General features: G+C 41.6%; 1 protein-coding gene and 1 pseudogene across 16 annotated transcripts in view; both read left to right on the top strand.

The window, feature by feature from the left end:
• The first annotated feature begins 990 nt into the window (after positions 1 to 990).
• PPIP5K1 (diphosphoinositol pentakisphosphate kinase 1) overlaps positions 991 to 18,786 on the top strand; it is a 55,337-nt gene continuing 37,541 nt past the window's right edge. For 6 of the 16 annotated variants that reach the window (XM_077127658.1, XM_077127657.1, XM_077127664.1 and 3 more), the window contains exons 1-20: positions 1,011 to 1,090; positions 2,943 to 2,995; positions 3,625 to 3,769; positions 4,419 to 4,520; positions 4,795 to 4,969; positions 5,429 to 5,624; positions 6,096 to 6,186; positions 6,411 to 6,496; positions 6,762 to 6,916; positions 7,053 to 7,154; positions 7,568 to 7,729; positions 7,835 to 7,956; positions 9,319 to 9,420; positions 9,652 to 9,738; positions 9,856 to 9,931; positions 10,067 to 10,176; positions 10,256 to 10,338; positions 10,508 to 10,639; positions 10,839 to 10,960; positions 11,232 to 11,414. In XM_077127658.1, the coding sequence (XP_076983773.1) occupies positions 4,823 to 4,969; positions 5,429 to 5,624; positions 6,096 to 6,186; positions 6,411 to 6,496; positions 6,762 to 6,916; positions 7,053 to 7,154; positions 7,568 to 7,729; positions 7,835 to 7,956; positions 9,319 to 9,420; positions 9,652 to 9,738; positions 9,856 to 9,931; positions 10,067 to 10,176; positions 10,256 to 10,338; positions 10,508 to 10,639; positions 10,839 to 10,960; positions 11,232 to 11,414 (1,956 nt within the window). In that variant the 5' untranslated portion in view covers positions 1,011 to 1,090; positions 2,943 to 2,995; positions 3,625 to 3,769; positions 4,419 to 4,520; positions 4,795 to 4,822. Of the gene's footprint in view, positions 1,091 to 2,942; positions 2,996 to 3,624; positions 3,770 to 4,418; positions 4,521 to 4,794; positions 4,970 to 5,428; positions 5,625 to 6,095; positions 6,187 to 6,410; positions 6,497 to 6,761; positions 6,917 to 7,052; positions 7,155 to 7,567; positions 7,730 to 7,834; positions 7,957 to 9,318; positions 9,421 to 9,651; positions 9,739 to 9,855; positions 9,932 to 10,066; positions 10,177 to 10,255; positions 10,339 to 10,507; positions 10,640 to 10,838; positions 10,961 to 11,231; positions 11,415 to 18,786 lie in introns of all 16 variants that reach the window. The other 10 variants (XM_077127662.1, XM_077127655.1, XM_077127653.1 and 7 more) reach the window with 6 other exon arrangements.
• Positions 12,380 to 15,075, top strand: LOC143656509 (large ribosomal subunit protein uL4 pseudogene; annotated as a pseudogene).

Below are 18,786 nucleotides of genomic sequence, written 5' to 3'. Positions count from 1 at the left end.
CGCATGAAGCACTTTACAATCACAAGGGACTTTTTAATGTATTATTTCATTGAATTGAATTGTTCCAATGGATGATTAGGAACTGAGTCTATCTTCTGAGGGAATGAAAAGAGGAGTTAATTGCATAGAAGATGCTGTAGTAATCTGTTAAAAGATTTTGAATGATGGAGGAGGAATGAACCTGCTTATGAACTAGGAAGGCATCCAATCTTTACAGCCAGGCCTTAGGATCGTCTCTAGCTCTATTGAGAAGACCTTGGGCATCAACATAACCAGGCATCTGGCTGAAAACGTGGTAATTTCCCTAAGATTGCAGAGAAGAAACCTGAAATCTGGGAGCACGATAGAAACATATATAAAGCGCTTTCATGTAATCCGCACTCTGAGTTAGGTTTTTAATTCTATTCTTACAGATAGATAAGAAAATGGAGGCCCAGAAGTCACTTCTCCAAGGCTACTACTGCCTTTGAAGGCAGGGCCAGGAATCAAACTCAGGTTTGTCTGGCTCCAACTGTGGAGGGTAGAAAACAAGCAGATTGAGGAGACAGAAATTACCTTGCCTAATCTTATCTCCTTAGGCTCTCCGTTCCTTCCCTTAACTTTCTGACCTCTTTCTCTTTTTGCCTGTCTTTGTCACCCCATCACTCCTTTTTACGTCTAACATTTTCAAACAATTATTTTTTTCTTCATGTATATCAGACTCGCTTTGGCTTTCCAAACAAACAAAAGACCTGGTTTAGCCCTATAAAGGGGTGCAATGGCACAAACTTTGCCTCTTCCTCTGCATCTCATTCCACCCCCACCTTCCCCACCCCCTTGGTATCACTGGAACCTAACGTCTCAGTTTAGTTCAAGCATCTGGGTTGTGGCAACGCAGTAAGAAATTGGAAGGGCAATATCAGGTTGCACTTTTCCCTCAGAGCCACTAGGGGACACGCTCCTTCGTACAGGAGCGCCGGCCAACGCAGCCTGACTGTTGCCGGTGCGCGCCCTCCGCTGATTGGTGGCACCGCAGGGAAGTCGCTCTTTGATTGGGCCGCTGTCAGGTGTCGCTGCCGGCAGGTTCGGCTGTGCGAGCGGAGGGAGGCGGGTGAGTGAGGGCTGGGGGCCTTGGGGGAGTGGCTGGGGGCTGGGGGCGGTATTCGTGGAGGTGGGCTCTGTGGAGGGGGCTCGGTAGATACCGAGGGCCGCGGTAGTTCCGAGTGGGGGCAGCCTTTGAAAGAGGCCCAGCGGAGGGGCCTCAATGTCAGCGCTGGGAGAGTGAGGCGGAGAAGGAGGGGGCGGGCAGAGCTAGTGGAGTCGGGATGGGAGGGCGGCGTTCGTGACCGCGAGCTGTGTGGAAAGAGGACGGGGAAGAGGGTCGGCGAGAGAAGAGATGCGTGTGTGAGAGTCTGCGTGAGAAAGAGTGGTAGTGAAATCCACGGGAGTAAAGAACCAGGGGGTTTCCTGCGTGAGGACAAGCAGTGAAATTCATAGGGGAGAGGGTTGAGGGAGCGACTTGGGGAAGGGTAGGAGTGGAGACCAGCGTGGGCGGGAGGTCGTGGATGAAGAGGGGTGGGAGCCGCAGGGGAGGAGGTCCGGGTGCGGGTGTTTGAATATGGGAGTGGAGTCAACAGGGGAGAAGATTAGCTCGAAGAAAAGGTCATTTCAGAGAGAAGGTGAGCAAGTTGGGGAAAGAAGGCAGTAAGAGTTGATACTGAAAACGAGGGCAAGAGTGTATTGGTTCAGTGTCAGAGGAAGGGGTATCTATGAGGGGTTAAAAATTGCATCAAGAAGGAAGTGAGGGGTCCACTGTTGAAGGTGGGGAAAAGATATGGTTCTTGATCCGTGAAGTTCTTCTATGTTGGAAGTATTTCTGCCTGGAATTTGTATTGATTTTTTCCCCTTCACCACCGATGGTGATTTTAGGAAATTAGAGGACTACTGCAAGATGCCTGAAATTCTAAGAGATAAAATAGTTATGCAAACACAGAGGAATTCGCTTTTATTTATTCTCTTCTGCTCTTGCAGATCTGATTCAAGGTTGTTCCTAAGAAGATTACCTGTCTCTCTACCTTCCTTCCTTCCACATAAATTCAGGCCAGAGTAAGACTGCCCTTTAGCCTAATGTGCAGTCTAAGGTTTTCTTTTCTTTCATAACCAAGTAGTGGGGGAGAAGGGGAATGGGAGAAGAGCACAAAAAAACAGGGGAGTGGCTGTAAGAACACCACACTAAACCTCAGCCAGCTTCTCTCAGAGGTACATCTAAATAAATCCTGGATTATTTCATAGCTATTTCTGTCAGGTTTCTATTTTTGCTTTGTTAGCTATGAATTTAGACCCTTCATCTCTCTGTTAGCCCCATATATTTTAACACTCTCCTTCCCCATTGTACTATTTACCATCCCTTGGTATTATACTGTTGTAATAGAATTTCAAGAATGTTATTGTACATTAAGTAGAAAACCAAGAAGGACTCAATGGAGGAAAGGAAGAAGGATTAGGAATAGTAAACATAGGCGCATGCTCCTGCTTCAGAGAAAGGATAAAGAGTACAACAATTCTAACTGCTTAAAGTATACAGGGACCTTGGGAATGCCACAAGTCATGGAAATTGGGTCAGGTCATGAGAGAGAGGAGTTAAAAAAAACATAGCCTACTAATCAGGAGGGGGGATCTATGTATAAGACCTGCAGTGTGCAACTAGAAATGTTAAGTCCACAGAGAATGTTGTGCCCTTATGGTGATTGAGCAATGGAGAGAGCAGATGATGAAATCTGGAAAGGTCTAGGTCTATATAAAAGTCACCAATAACTTTCTAATCAACACTACAAACTCCACCTGTAATGGAAGAGCATAAAACCAAAATAGAGAAAGTAATTATTGAAGACTATTTTAAAAATCTAGGAGCTTTTTAAATCAATCACTTCATTTACTTATGGCATTTGTGGCTTTCATTACAGAGACATCAGTCGACATTTCTCAGAACTTTTGGAGACCACAGAAAATTGCTGAGGTGTGACTCAGTTTTGCTTTTGGAAAATAATAACAGAAACCCATATCCCCATAATTCAGCATTAACAAATGTTAACCTTTTCTGTATTTGCTTCAGACAATTTTAAAATTGAAATAAACATTGTAGATAAGGTTGTGAAGTTCCATTTGAATCCTCATTTCCATTCATCCCTCTCCTCAGAGATAACCACATCATGAATTTAATGTCTGCTTTCCAGGTCATTTTTAATACTTCTACTACTTATATACACAGCCATAAACAATGTATATTTTAATTTATATAGATGGAAATGCGCTACCTGCATATTTCTGCAGTTTGCATTTAGAAGCAGTCTATGTTGTTGCATAGTGTGCTGATTAATTTTTTAATTGTTATTTATCATTTGCATATACTACATTGTAATTATCCATTCTTCTACTTGTGACAGCTGTGTTGTTTCCAGTTTTCCCCATTTCCAACAATGAAATTATGAATGTCTTTTCCCATGTCTTCTCATGTGGGAATATTTTTAAGGGCTGAGTTTCTCAATCTCAGTACTACTGTCATTTCGGGTTGGATAATTCTTTATGGTGGAGGCTGTCCTATGCATTGTAGAAAGTTTATCGGCATCCCTGACCTCTATCCACTAGATGCCAAAAGCACCTACCCAGTTGTGACAACCAAAATATCTCCTGCCAAATGTCCCCTGAGGAGCAAAATTACACATGGTTGAGAAAACACTGCTCTAGGTGTATATATATCCAGAAGTGGAACTGCCAGGTTATTCTGATCAAGGTAAATTCTTAAGATATTATTACTGATTATGGCTTTAGGCAAGATTCTCTTCCACTATAGCAACTGGTTTCAGGAACCTTGGTTTAAATGAACACTGGGTCTGTAGTACCAGAGCACAGAAAAGAGAACACTGAGATTTCAGTATAAGAATGAATTGGAGACTACTGTATGGATTCCTGTATCCTCAAACTCCCTGTCAGCGCTAGACCTCTTTCCCTGAAAAGATTTTCTGGACTTTGGCATCTGTTTCTTAAGGTGAAGGATCAAGGAGGGAAAGGGGGCATAGATTATTTTAAAGTTCTAATATAATGCTTAGAGCATAGGGTTCTCTCAATAAAAATATTTTTTGAGTTAATCCTTAGTAGGAATGAAGATGAGAGTGAAGGGCCAAGGCAGCTGAGCTCTCTCATTCCTCTGCCCTTGAATTAAATCCCTGAATTCAATACTGCTGAGGGGGACAGGTCACGGTGGCTCAACAGGCAGGAATGCTTGCCTGTGATGCCAGAGGACCCAGGTTTGATTCCCAGTGCCTGCCCATGAAAAAGAAAAAACAAACAAAAATACTACTGAGGGAATGTAGAAAGGGGCTAAGAAAGTTTTGAGATGAATCCAAAGTTTGAAATGTCATTCTAACCCTGTCTCCTGGTAGGAATCAACTATAGCCTTCCATGAAGAATTGTCTCTCCCATTTGCTGCTGGAGTTGATGTTGTATCCTACTGGCAGAATCAGGGACATGCCAACACTGTAAAGGTCAATCCCCTGATCCTTGTACTGACTTCATGGTTGGGGTTGGGGTGAACAGAGAAGAAACGGGAGAACTTGCTTTTCTTTTATGAATCTTTAGTCATTTCAAATTAGAGCTCACATGCCTCCTTTCCTGTTGATCCTTCTCCCCATAGGTTTGTTTTCCAGTTTCCCTAGTTCCTTTGTAGTTCCCTTCTGTAGTCTCATTCCCCCACACCCTATTCCCCATCCACTGCCAAGGGACTTAGATTCTTGGCTGATGGAGTACTCCCCTCTGCAGAGCGGGATGAGTGGGTGTTCCGGCGGGGATGTGGTCATTGCCAACCAGTGAGGGTGAGAGCACCACAGCCCACTTTTTCCTTGGAGCTGGAGATGAGGGGCTGTGCACCCGTGGAATAGGCATGAGGACAGAAGAGAGTGACAGCGAGCTCCTTGAAGATGAGGAGGATGAAGTGGTAAGACTAGGAAAATGATGGAACATGATGATGGCGCCCCTGTTATAGAGAGTTATGATTTGGTTGGATGGAAATACCTCTCTGTTTTTTCCAAATCCATGGATTCCTATCATAAATAGAGCCTATTCATATTTACGGGAGGAGCAAAGGTGATTGGTTAGGTTGCTATCTTTGAAGTCCCTGCTCATGTGCTCCCCTTGTAATCATTTTATGATTATTGGTTCTCTGGTTCTTCTACCTGAGCGTACATATTTCTTACTGTGGAAAGGCTCCTGTTTAGTAGGCAGTAAGAAGTCTTATCTTGCTCTAATCTCTACCAAAGTTAGAGGCAACCTTTACCCCACAGGCCCAAAGTCCTAGCAGTAAAATCTGTGCCCCCAGGGAGATGAGACATTATTCCCTGACTGGGTGGTATATGTGGGAATTTCCTGAGTTCCTGATGGCATTTCCTTTCTGTAGCCTCCTGAGCCACAGATCATTGTTGGCATCTGTGCCATGACCAAGAAATCTAAATCCAAGCCAATGACCCAAATCTTAGAGCGACTCTGCCGATTTGACTACCTGACTGTTGTCATCCTTGGAGAAGATGTGATCCTCAATGAACCTGTAGAAAACTGGCCATCCTGCCACTGCCTCATCTCTTTCCACTCCAAAGGTTGGGATCTGGGAGAGAAAAGGGAAGGAGTGGTATTGAAATGCTGGGCTGGGAAATGAGGGTCATTACATAGTAAATAAAAACTTATTTTCTTGGTAAAGAGACCACCAGTGCTTCCTGACACACTAAAGAACAATGGAAAGGGGCTTGCTTTCCCTGTATCTTAGTGGACTTTCTGTGGGTTGTTTATAGCCCATATTCTAATGTCAACACAACTCTAAGTTGCTTAAAATCTTTGACAGAATTGGGTCTCTAGGAAAACTTTAGAAATAATTTCTTTTTTACTTTTTTCTTGATGGGTCTCCTAGACTTTGGGGAACCTGGGCAGAAGGATAATGATGGGTTGGATAGATGGAGAAGCCCAGTGGCAACTAATAGTTTTAATATGTCTCTCTATCTCTCTTACTGTTTTCTCACTCTGCCTCTTTTACTTTCTTTCTTTGGTCTCTCTATATCCTTTCTCCATCCCAGGCTTTCCTCTGGACAAAGCTGTTGCTTACTCCAAGCTTCGAAATCCCTTTCTTATCAATGACCTGGCCATGCAGTATTACATCCAGGATAGGTACAACTTTCTGTTGACCACTGGAATGGGTGGCCCTGGGTTCACGCCCCATTCTTTTCTAGATGTCTGAAGGGAACCTACATTAGGAGGGGCAGGTTCAAAAGCACTTGTTTAATTTCTATGCTATACCCTCTTGAATTGTGGACCCTATACAAATGAAACCCCTAGCCTTTCCTCTTAAACTCCCTACCTCCTCTCCCAGCTAATTTATTTGGGGATGACAGGAGGGAGGTGTACCGGATCCTGCAGGAAGAGGGTATTGATCTGCCTCGATATGCTGTGCTCAACCGTGACCCTGCCCAACCTGAGGGTGAGTATATGGCCTTGCTTAGCCCTGCCCTGCCTTCATTTCAATGACTTAGCCCAGTTCTCCATCCTCTAGAAAGCTCCTGTATATGACCTATCTAAGTGGGACTTTGGCTATTAGATCATGGGTAGGATTGGAGCCATGGGTCTTTAGATGGCGTCTTGGACCTATAATATAGATATTCCCAGAGATTAAAATCTGGGGAAATGGAAATTGGAAGTATTCTACATCCCTAGGCCCTAAGAATGTCCACTCACCCACCTTTCAGAGTGCAACCTGATTGAAGGTGAAGACCAGGTAGAAGTAAATGGAGCTGTCTTTCTCAAGCCCTTTGTGGAGAAGCCAGTGAGTGCAGAGGACCACAATGTTTACATCTACTATCCCAGCTCAGCTGGAGGAGGAAGCCAGCGCCTCTTCCGTAAGGTATGGGACATTTGAGGATTTGGAGAGTCAGAGAGGTAGAAGGATAGGATCAGGTTGTGGGGAGGGAAGCTGGAGGATTTATAGATAAGGTGGAGAGTTGAGGCAATGTGTTTTCTTCTCCCTCTTCCTTCTGAAGATTGGCAGCCGGAGCAGCGTTTACTCTCCTGAAAGCAGTGTCCGAAAGACAGGGTCCTACATCTATGAAGAGTTCATGCCGACAGATGGCACAGATGTCAAGGTTATGGTGGATATAGCAATTTAAAAGTTACAAATGTCTGGATGGAAATGAGGTTCTTGGGAAGTGGGTGAAAATATATGGAGAGGGGGCATGGAAAATAAAGTGTGAATATGATTGGCTTTCATGTTCAGGTAAAGATAAAGAATGGAGAATGTAGGCTTTCACATCACTGTCAGAGCAAGGGCACATAGAAATAGTAGAATGTTGATGAGTTTTTTTCTTAATAAGCTCTAGTGATAGTTCCGGAGTCCTGATGCTGCAGTAGGGCTCAGTCAGAAAAATGTCAGTCTTTTTATTCTTAACACTCAGGTTTTTTTTTTTTTCTGAAACTAGTCTACAGACCTAGCGCTCATATTATCTTCTCATACGCAGGGTGAGCTATTGGCATGCTCAGTGATGCTATGTACCTGCAGGTGTATACAGTGGGGCCAGATTATGCCCATGCTGAAGCCAGAAAATCTCCAGCTTTGGATGGTAAAGTCGAACGAGACAGTGAAGGGAAAGAGATTCGGTATCCAGTCATGTTGACTGCCATGGAAAAGTTGGTCGCCAGGAAAGTCTGCGTTGCTTTTAAGGTGGAGGAAGTTCCCTGGGAATTTGTGGAATGAGGGAAAGATAGGAGCAGGGTCTGGGAGGAGAGAATATCTCACTTCTTCTCATCTTACCTCTTTTCCTTGCAGCAAACAGTCTGTGGATTTGACCTTCTTCGTGCCAATGGTCACTCCTTTGTGTGTGATGTCAATGGCTTCAGTTTTGTTAAGAACTCGATGAAATACTATGATGACTGTGCCAAGATTCTGGGGTAAGGAAAACAGGAGTCTTGACTGGTAAGAATGGGCTTAGAGATGCGGGTAGAAAGCTTTTACTTTATTTTAAAAATTATTTACAAGGGAAAGGGCTCCCCAGCCCCCTTGCCTTCCCAACACTACACTTCCCAGAGGTAATTACTTTAATGGTTTGGACATAACAGTGCATCATTTTTGCTGTGTATAAAGAAATTCTATTTTTTTTTCACTAAAAAAAATCACATTTTACTAAATGTGGTCATATTATAATACTGTTCTGAAACTTGGATTTTTAATAAATTCATCATGAAATATTGAAAACATTAAAAGTGTGTAAGGAGTGATGAATATAGTGTATTTACCACCTAGCTTAAGAAATAAAATATTAAGAATAATAGAGGGAACAAATGTAAAAATAAATTTAGTAGATTGAAATGCTAGTGATCAATGAAAGGGAGGGGTAAGGGGTATGATATGTATGCATTTTTTTTTCTTTTCTTTTTATTTCTTTTTCTGAATTGATGCAAATGTTCTAAGAAATGATCATGATGATGAATATACAACTATGTGATGAAAAAAGAATGTCATATTGTATGTTGATAGGTTTTATTAATAAAAATTAAAAACAAACAGAAACCATTCCTGCCAACCCTAAAGAATACTGAGAACTCTATCTGAGGTTACACAAAGGTTCTGTACACTATGATTACTTTCCAGAAACCTTTAACTGAAACCCAGAGAGGCCACCCTCTCCAGAATATCAGCCAATTCCATCCCCCATCCCATATTATCGACAGCCCTTTCCAACTTGAAAAAGTTAGAATGGGCATAGCCCAAATACCTCTGACGTTTGGGAGAAAGATCAGAGTAGAAGGAGTAGTTATAATAGTAAAGATAGGATTTAACAAATGAATATGACTGCTGAATCATTATGTTAATATTTTAAGTCTCCAGTGCCTTGGAGCAGCTAGAAGGTAAAACCTTTTATCTGAAACTGTAACCCATACCAAACTCTGAAATCTGTACTATTACTAATTGTTGCGGTGTGCTTTGAAATTTATTGCTTTTTTGTGTATGTGTTATTTTTCACAATAAAAAAAAAAGAATGCAGTTAAAGCCCCTCAGTACCTCTTCCTGATTATATCCCTTCTTTTCTCCCTCCCTCAGAGGTAACCACAATCCTAAACTTGGTGTTTGTTGTTCATATTGATTTGTTTATATTTTTACTACATATATGGGTTTTTACATGTTTTTAGACATATTAATGTATCCTTCTTCAACTTACTTGTTTTGCTCAACATTGTATTTGTGAACTTCATTCATCCATGTAGCTGAGGTTTGTTGATTTTCACCCATCTTCTTCCTATTTCTCTTTCTAGAAACACCATAATGCGGGAGCTTGCCCCACAGTTCCAGATCCCATGGTCCATCCCCACAGAGGCTGAGGATATTCCTATTGTTCCTACCACATCTGGCACCATGTGAGCAAAAATTAAAATCTGGAGTAACCTACTTGGGATTCCCTAAGACAGACCATGGGTATTCTCTGACCCATATTCTGACTGATAGAGCCTGGGTCCTTGTAGGCAATTCCTTTAACCCTACCTATACACTCACTCTCAGATAATTTTTCCTCAGCTCTTTGACATGGGAAGTAGGATGTAATGACTAGGGTGGAATTAGTGGGGCTCTGATAATATCCCCTATCCTAGGATGGAACTTCGTTGTGTCATTGCAATTATCCGTCATGGGGACCGCACCCCCAAACAGAAGATGAAGATGGAAGTGACACACCCAAGGTAAGAAGGATATCCTAATTTAGGCAAGTAGTTTTTTGAAGGGAGATGAAGGGTTTTGTGAGGGAAGCAGGCTTTGACTGTCTCACCCCACACTGAAGCTTCTCCTTACTTCTTCAGGTTTTTTACCTTATTTGAAAAACATGGTGGCTATAAGACAGGGAAATTAAAACTAAAGCGACCTGAACAGCTACAGGTAAGGTGGTTAATCTGGCCAGAAAAAACAATGCTATAGGAAAGATAGGGGATATAGGATTGGGGACTTTGATTAGAGACAAGGATGAAATGACCAGGACTTGCCTACTACTTATACACCTCTTATTTCCTCCAGGAGGTGCTGGACCTCACAAGACTGCTGTTGGCTGAACTGGAGAAAGAACCAGGGGGTGAGATCGAAGAGAAGACTGGGAAACTTGAGCAGCTGAAGTCTGTGCTGGAGATGTGAGTAGGGGACTAGGAAAAGGGAGCCAATTACAGTGAGAAGTGGGTCCTGGGTAGAAACTGTGACTTTATCTTGCAGGTATGGTCACTTCTCAGGCATCAATCGGAAGGTGCAGTTGACTTATTACCCTCATGGAGTAAAAGCTTCTAATGAGGGGCAAGGTGAGACATAAATACCCTCTTCCTGTTATCACTCAGATCTCTTATTCTTAAACCATTAGGTGACCTCTACTCCAGACTACCTTTCTGATTTTCTCAGAAGACCTAACGTTTAGATGTTCCCACTGTTTTTCTTAGATCTAGACCTATTCACTGCCCCTTATTCTCTCAGATCCACAGGGGGAGACTCTGACTCCTTCGCTGTTACTGGTACTGAAGTGGGGTGGAGAACTGACTCCTGCTGGCCGTGTTCAGGCTGAGGAGCTGGGACGAGCTTTCCGCTGCATGTATCCTGGAGGACAGGGTGAGTGTTTTTTGTTTGTTTCTCTTTTGAGTGGGGTGGGGATGTAAAAACCAAGCAGGACTGGGATAAGATGATTAGAGAATGAATTGGGGGGAATGAAGTGATGGAGACAGTGGGGAAGTTTGAAGGAAAATTAATATTCTTTCTTCCACTTGGGTTTTTATAGCAGTCCATTCTGAGTCCTCCCCTTTGCCTCCAGGTGACTATGCTGGCTTCCCTGGTTGTGGACTGCTTCGTCTCCATAGCACTTTCCGCCATGACCTCAAGATCTATGCCTCTGATGAGGGCCGGGTCCAGATGACTGCTGCTGCCTTTGCTAAGGTTCATACAACTGTTTTCCCACGGTGCCCGCCTCCGTCAAGTAGAGGAGTAGATAGCAGGTCAAGGTGTTCCTGTGATGACTCAGAGGGGTTCTGCTTGTGTCTGATACAGTTCTATACTATGGCGAATAAACAGGGAAAAATTAATGGGGATGGGCCCTTTGACTAAACCCCAGGTCTCCAACACAGTTCCTTGTTTGATCTCTGGGACCAGTTGGGCCTGGGGGAGTGGCCTGGAAGGGAAACTAACAGAACTTGTGCTTTGCCTCCAGGGCCTGCTGGCTTTAGAAGGGGAGCTGACACCCATCTTGGTACAAATGGTGAAAAGTGCCAACATGAATGGGCTCCTGGACAGTGATGGTGATTCCTTGAGCAGCTGCCAGCACCGGGTAAAGGCTCGGCTGCACCATATTTTGCAGCGGGATGCACCCTTTGGCTCTGAGGACTATGATCAGGTCAGGCTCTCCCTATCTCTGTGCTCAAAATACCCTGGATCCCAAATTCCTAGAATTCTAAATAATAGTAACCAATAATAATAGTCCTTATGAGATACCCAGGCACTGTTCTAGGTGCTTTACACATATTATTTCATTTAATCTGTATAGTAACCCTTTGAGTTATATATGTACATGTCCACTAGTCTCTTATCCACAATTTCAAAAATAAAAAAGATTGTTGTAAATTTGGTACCAAGACTCATTTGGCAGCAAAACCTGACATGAACTGTCATAAGGCTATTTATAATCCTCATTTACCATACTTCATGTAAAATAGTCATACATTTTGCTGCAGAAATAATGTGTTTGGTTTTACTCTAGATTCTGCTGGAGGTATTATATAACAAATGGCATATGTACTGTATTAACTTCTTAAAGTCCAAAACATTCTTAAATCCAAACCATAACTGGTCCTAAGGATTTTTCTTTTTTAATTTATTGGTGGGGGGGAATATACATAACATAAAATTTGCCATTTTAACTACTTTTTTTAACTGTGAAAAATAACATATATACAAAAAAAAGTAGATTTCAAAACACACTGCAGCAATTAATTATAGAACAGATTTCAGAGTTTGGTATGGGTTACGATTCTACAATTTTAGGTTTTTCCTTCCAGCTGCTCTAAGATACTAGAAATGAAAAGAAATATCAATATAATGATTCAGCAGTTATACTCATTTGTTAAATCCTACCTTCTCTGTTATAACTCCACCTTCTCCTTTGATCTTTCTCCCAATCTTTAGGGGTATTTGGGTTATGCCCATTCTAACTTTTTCATATTGGAAAGGGCTTTTGATAATACGGGATAGAGGGATAGAACTAGTTGATGTTCTGGAGAAGCCAACCCCTCTGAGTTTCAGAACATATCTGGCCTAGGAACCCATCTGGTAAATGTGTTTTCTGGAAAGTAATCATAGTCTATGGGACCTTGGTAAAATCTCACACAGAGCCCATATGGCTGGCAGGAATGGTTTTGGTCGGGATTTGGCAGACTGGTTATTAACAACATCTAGTTGAAGCTTGCATTTAAGAGTAGCCTCTAGAGTAGCCTCTTCACTATTTGAACTCTCTCAGCCACCGATACATTATTTGCTACAATTCTTTTCCCCGTTTTTGCCAGGAAGGCATTGTCGGTCTCATGGTACCAGGGCCAGGCTCATCCCTGGGAGTCATATCCTATGTTGCCAGGGAGATTTTCACTCTTGGATGTCATGTCCCATGTAGCAGGGAGGGTGATTATTTTACTTGCAGAGTTGGGCTTAAAGAGAGAAAAACCACATCTGAACAACAAAAAAGGTCCTCTGGAAGTAACTCTTAGACATAGCTATAGGTAGGGTTAGCTTCTCCGCTACATAAATAAGCTTCTTAAGAGCAAACCTCAAGATCAAGGACTTGCATATTTTCAAACTTCAACCTTTGTGCAAGACCAAAGGTAAGGGGTATAGGTTGTATAAGTTCTCTTTTTTTTCTTTTTGTATCTTTTTCTGGAGTGATGCAGATGTTCTAAAACTGATCATGGTGAAGAATACACAACTATGTGATGATATTGTAAGCCATTGATTGTATAATATGGTTAGACTATGTATATGGATATTTCTCCATAAAAATATTTTAAAAAAAAAGATCAGGGGCTTGGCCTATTGGCTTGGGAGTCCCTAATGTTTGAGTCAGTATCAAGGGCTTCCCCTGCAGTAAAGTTTAATCATTACCTATTTTTTCTCCCATCCCTTAAGGGACTTTGCCGATATTTTTAAATTAACTGCTCAACATACTCGGGGATGTATTCAGGCCTTACATTGAGCTATACAGAATTACAAACCCTCATTCTCATCCTGGGCTCCATGGTTTGGGTTACATTTTAACTACTTTTAAATATACAATTCCGTGGCATTAATTACATTCACAATGTTGTACAGCCATCACCATTATCCATTTCCAAAATGTTTTCTTCACCCCAGATACTCTATCCATTAAACAGTAACTCCTCACTCTCCCAACCTCTGGCATCCTCTTATCTGCTTTTTTTGCCTCTATGAATTTGCCTATTCTGGGCATTTCACATAAGTGTTATCATACAGTATTTATCCCTTTGCACCGTGCTTATTTCACTTAGTAACATGTTTTCAAGGTTTATTTATGTTGTAGCACATATCAGAACTTTATTACTTTTTATGGTTGAGCAATATTTCTATGTATGGTTATACCACATTTTATTTATCCATTCATGTATTGATGAGCAATTGAATTGCTCCCACCTTTTGTGTATTGTGAATAATGCCTCAGTGAACACTGGTGCACAAGGATTGGCTTAGGTCCCTACTTTCAGATATTTAGGGTATTTGTTTAGGAGTGGAATTGCTGAGCCAGATGGTAGTTCTATGTTTAACTTTTTGAGGAACTGCCAAACTGTTTTCCAGTCCCAAGGATTTTGGATAAAAGAATATCCCAGTTATCTATTGCTGCGAAGAACCCTAAAAATTAAGTAACTTAATTCCCAGAGTTCGAAGTGGTGGGACTCACCAATCTGGCCAAGGAGCTTTTGGAAATATGTATCATGGAGGCCATATGGTTGCACCAACCAAAACATGGTGTCGATGGCTCTGAAGAGTAAACACAACACAGAAGCAATATGCTATCTACTCTGCCCTAGCTGCTTCAGCCTTACCAGCACTGGTCACGCCTAAAGGTCATCGTATTGAGGAAGTTCCTGAACTTCCTTTGGTGGTCGAAGATAAAGTTGAAGGCTACAAGAAGACCAGGGAGGCTGTTTTGCTTCTTAATAAACTTAAGGCCTGGAATGATATCAGAAAGGTCTATGCTTCTCAGCCAATGAGAGCTGGCAAGGGCAAAATGAGAAACCATCATCATATAAGCACGGGACCATGCATCATCTATAATGAGGACGATGGTATCACCAAGGCATTCAGAAACATCCCTGGAATTATTCTGCTTAACGTAAACAAGCTGAACATTTTGAAACTTGCTCCTGGTGGGCATGTGGGACATTTCTACATTTGGACTGAAAGTTCTTTCCGTAAGTTGGATGACCCTTATGGCACTTCGTGTAAAGCTGCCTCTCTCAGGAGTGATTACAACCTTCCCATGCACAAGATGATGAATACAGACTTTAACAGAATCTTGAAAAGCCCAGAGATTCAAAGAGCCCTCCGATCACTATGCAAGAAGATTCGTTGCAGAATCCTAAAAAAGAATCCACTGAAAAAAACTGAGAATCACATTGAAACTAAACTCATATGCAAAAACTAGGCACTGAAACACTATTCTTTGCTGGGACAGAAATCACAAACTCAGGGTGGATAAAGCTGCAGCAGCGCTAGAGGCCAAATCTAGAAGGGGGTTTCAGGCAAGAAGTCTGTTGCGGGGAAGAAAGGGAAGAAGGCTGTTGGTGTTAAGAAGAAGCCACAGAAGCAGATGCCTTTGGGAAAGAAGGCTGTAATTACCAAGAAGCCAGCAGAAAAGAAACCTACCATAGAAGAAAAGACGCCTGCTCTCTAAACTGCTTACTCCATAAAACTCAACATCATTTTGGACATGTTATTTTGAATAAAGACCAGATTCAGATCAAAGAGGCAGTGAAAAAAAAACACAACCATTTATTATCTTATCATACTTCTGTTGGGCTCAACTGGTCTTGATAGTAGACTCTCATGAAATTGTAATCAGATCTTGACTGGGCCTAGAATCAGCTAGACCCTTGTCTGGGATGCTGGGATAGCTGGACTCTCTTCCTCTTCATGATCTCCATGTCTTCTCAGGGCCTCTCCTCTCCACATGTTTTCTCCATATGATTTCCTTAGCATGGTAGCTGGACTGCTTAGATGGTAGCCCAGCGCTCCCCTAAAGCCCAAAAGCAGAAGCTTCTAGGCTTTCTTAAAGCATAGACCCAGAAATAGTGCAACATAATTTTGTTTTTTTTTTTATTGCCAGGCAATAATAGGGCCAATTCAGATTCAAGGGAAGGGGAAGGTGACAAAAAAGTAATGGCTGTCTTTAATCTACCACAAGGACAGTGGAACTGTACTCCTTTTTCTACATTTTACACGAGGAAAACTAGACTCAGAAGAATTTAGCCAGTTTTCTGAGGTCACCCACTAGTATGAACCAAAAGAGTTCAACTCTATTGCTCAGGCTGTTCATCACTCCAGTATATTGCCTCATGGTATTAATCACAGAGGGTGCCTCTACCCAATGTGGTCATCTGTTTTCTTGCGTATCACACAGCAGTTGCTGAGTGTGAGAGTGCCCTAGTCTACCCATCTAGCACCAGGGAACAATCCCAAAGGCTTTTAGGGCTTTAGCAGGGATATAAATTAGAGTCTACACAAGTCCTTTTTCTGTAACAAGTTTCTGTTAGTCCAGGCTTCTGAAGAAATCCCATATTTTGGGTCTCATCTGGGGTTCAGACCTGGCCTAATATCACCCTGCCTCTGGGTGCATTTGACTTTAGGGTTGGCTTAGAATGGATCCAGGCCATGAGTGACAGACAATCATTTGTCAAACAATGGTTTTCCAACATCACACCTCTAATAGCTCTTCTTTTCTGATAGTTTTTAAAAATTGTATTGAGGTATCGTTACGCACCATACAACCATCCGAAGTATAAAATCATTGGCTCATAATATTGTCGCATAGTTGTGTATTCTTCACCATGATCATTTTTAGAACATTTGCATCAGTTTAGAAAAAGAAATAAAAAGAAAAAAACCCATACATCCCATACCCCTTACCTCTGCCTCTCATTGACCCCTAGTATTGCAATCTACTCATGTTTTTTTACCCCCATCTCCCCCCATTATTTATTTTTTGTCCTTAGTTACTTTTTACTCATCTGTCCATGTCCTGGATAAAGGGAGCATGAGCCACAAGGTTTTCACAATCACATGGTAACATTATAAAAGCTATATAGTTATACATTTGTCTTCCAGAATCAAGGCTATCGGAATAATGTTCAACAGTTTCAGGTACTTCCCTCCAGCCATTCCAATACACTATAAACTAAAAAGGGATATCTATATAATGCGTAAGAATAACCTCCAGGATAACCTCTCAACTCTGTTTGAAATCTCTCAGCCACTCAAACTATTTTGTCTCATTTTTCTCTTCCCCCTTTTGGTCAAGAAGGCTTTCTCAATCCCATGATGCCAGGTCCTGGCTCATCCCTGGGAGTCAGGTCCCATGTTCTCAGGGGTGTAAAGTCATGTCCCATGTAGCGGGTAAGGCAGTCAGTTCACTTGCCGAGTTGGCTTAGAGAGAGAGGCCACATCTGAGCAACAAAAGAAGTTCTCTGGGGATAACATATAGGCTTAGCTTCTCCTTTACAGAAATAAGTTTCACAGGGGTGAGCCCCAAGATCAGGATCTCAGTCTGGTTGTCCCCAGTGCTTGCAAGAATATAAGAATTCCCCAGATGGGGAAGTTGAATATCTCCTCCTTTCTCCCAAGTCCCCCAAGGGGACTTTGCAAATACTTTTTAATCTTTTGCCCAGATTACTGTGGAAAATATCGCAGGATCACACTAACCTGTACAAACCAATAAGATCTTACTTCCTGTTCAAGATTCCATGTAATTATGGTGTTCAAGTAAACTGACCATACAAGTTAGATTAGATAATGTGTTACCCAAAATATGAACTTTGCACCAAATAAACAATTCTCCCTTTGGTCTCACACAGGAGCTGAAGTTTTAAAATATAGACCATATCATCCTTTACCATGTATTCTGATTTACATTAGTCCTATCCAGATCAGGTTCATTCATATCTCTAGTCAAAGTCTAATTACTTTTTCAACTTTTTAAACAGTTGCTGCATGGGGTAATGCTGAGTTTCCTAGCTCTAACTCTGGGTCTAACACAAATACCTGAAGTTCCAGGGAATGACCAGGTTATACACAAATAGCTCAGCATCTCAAAATTTAGAAATAATGGTTACAACTTTGGAATAGATGTGCCTGCTATAAGAACTTACAGTCTAGGAACCTTTATAATAGATCATAACCTGATAACCCATGCTCTTGACTTCAGTTCTTTGAGTTTGTATATTATAGTTTCTATAAGCGAGGCATGATAATGTCTCTTTTTTTCATTAAAATAAAATTTATTGTAGAAGTATTTCTTCATATGCTGTGGTAGTTGCATTACACAAAACATAGCTTTATTAATCCATCCCATTCTTCTTTTTTATAAAATCTAGATTTGAAACAAAACCAGGCAAAGTTCTGAGGTATACTGAATTTTAACTAATCCTTTGTAGCCCACAGAGTCTAGCATAGCATATTGTAGGTATTCAAATCTTTTCAAATCATGGATCGAGTTAGCTTAGTGGTTAAAGTGTTATTGCTAATGAAATGAAAATTAGTACCTTAATCCTGTTTTGGCCTATTTGTAGCATTACTCTTATCTCTAACTCCAATCAAATTTTTAATAAGTTATTTTACCAAGGGCATTAAAGTATGGAGTGCAGAGATACATCTATATCAACTCATTACCCTCAATAATATGTCTTTTTGTTTCTGAAATTTCATTCAACATAGTCTTGAAGGTTCATGCATATAGTTGCATACCTCACAACTTCGTTCCTTCTTCCATCCAGCTGCTCGGTAGTCTATTGTATGTATATACCACAGTTCCCCCTTCCATTGCTTAGTCAATATGCCACTTCCATCCATTGCAGATTGTGAACACTGCCGCCATAAATACCAGTGTGCAAATGTCCACTCATGTCCCTACTCTTAGATCCTTTCAAGTATATACCTAGCAAACAGGGTTGCAGGAGCATATGGCAACCCTACCTGTAGCCTCCTATGGAACTACCACGCTGCCCTCCAGAGGGTCTGTACCACTCTGCTTCTCTGTAAACAGTAAATATGTACATCTCTTCACATGTTCTCCGGCATTTGTATCTCTCTGTTCATTTTTAAATAGTTTTATTTGCACATTCTGATAGGTTCTTAAGTGAGTTCAGTAGATGAGTACATTGTGTAGGGAATGACATTTCTGCTCTAAACAAGACTTGCTAAGGGACAGGACTTTGCTCCCTTATTTCCAATCCATTTATCAATGACAAATCCATTAAACTAAGACACTTTTCCATTTCTAACCTTTTTCTAGTGAAAATGGGACTTGGGAGGACCTAGGTAGAGCATGTACATTCCACACCCAAGCCTCTCTCCTCCTCCCCATATGGTGGCATCCTGCGTGGACTATGTGACTATAGTTGTTCCAAAAGCTCGAGTTGGAACCTAGTTCTGAGGCAGTACCTCACTCTAGGTACTGGCTAGCATTTTGTCTAGAGGAACAAGATAGTGTT

Source organism: Tamandua tetradactyla, chromosome 14 (genome assembly GCF_023851605.1).
Source record: "Tamandua tetradactyla isolate mTamTet1 chromosome 14, mTamTet1.pri, whole genome shotgun sequence".
NCBI lineage: Eukaryota > Metazoa > Chordata > Mammalia > Pilosa > Myrmecophagidae > Tamandua > Tamandua tetradactyla.
Note: the sequence above shows the minus strand (reverse complement) of the source record. Positions and strands in the feature narration are given on the sequence as shown.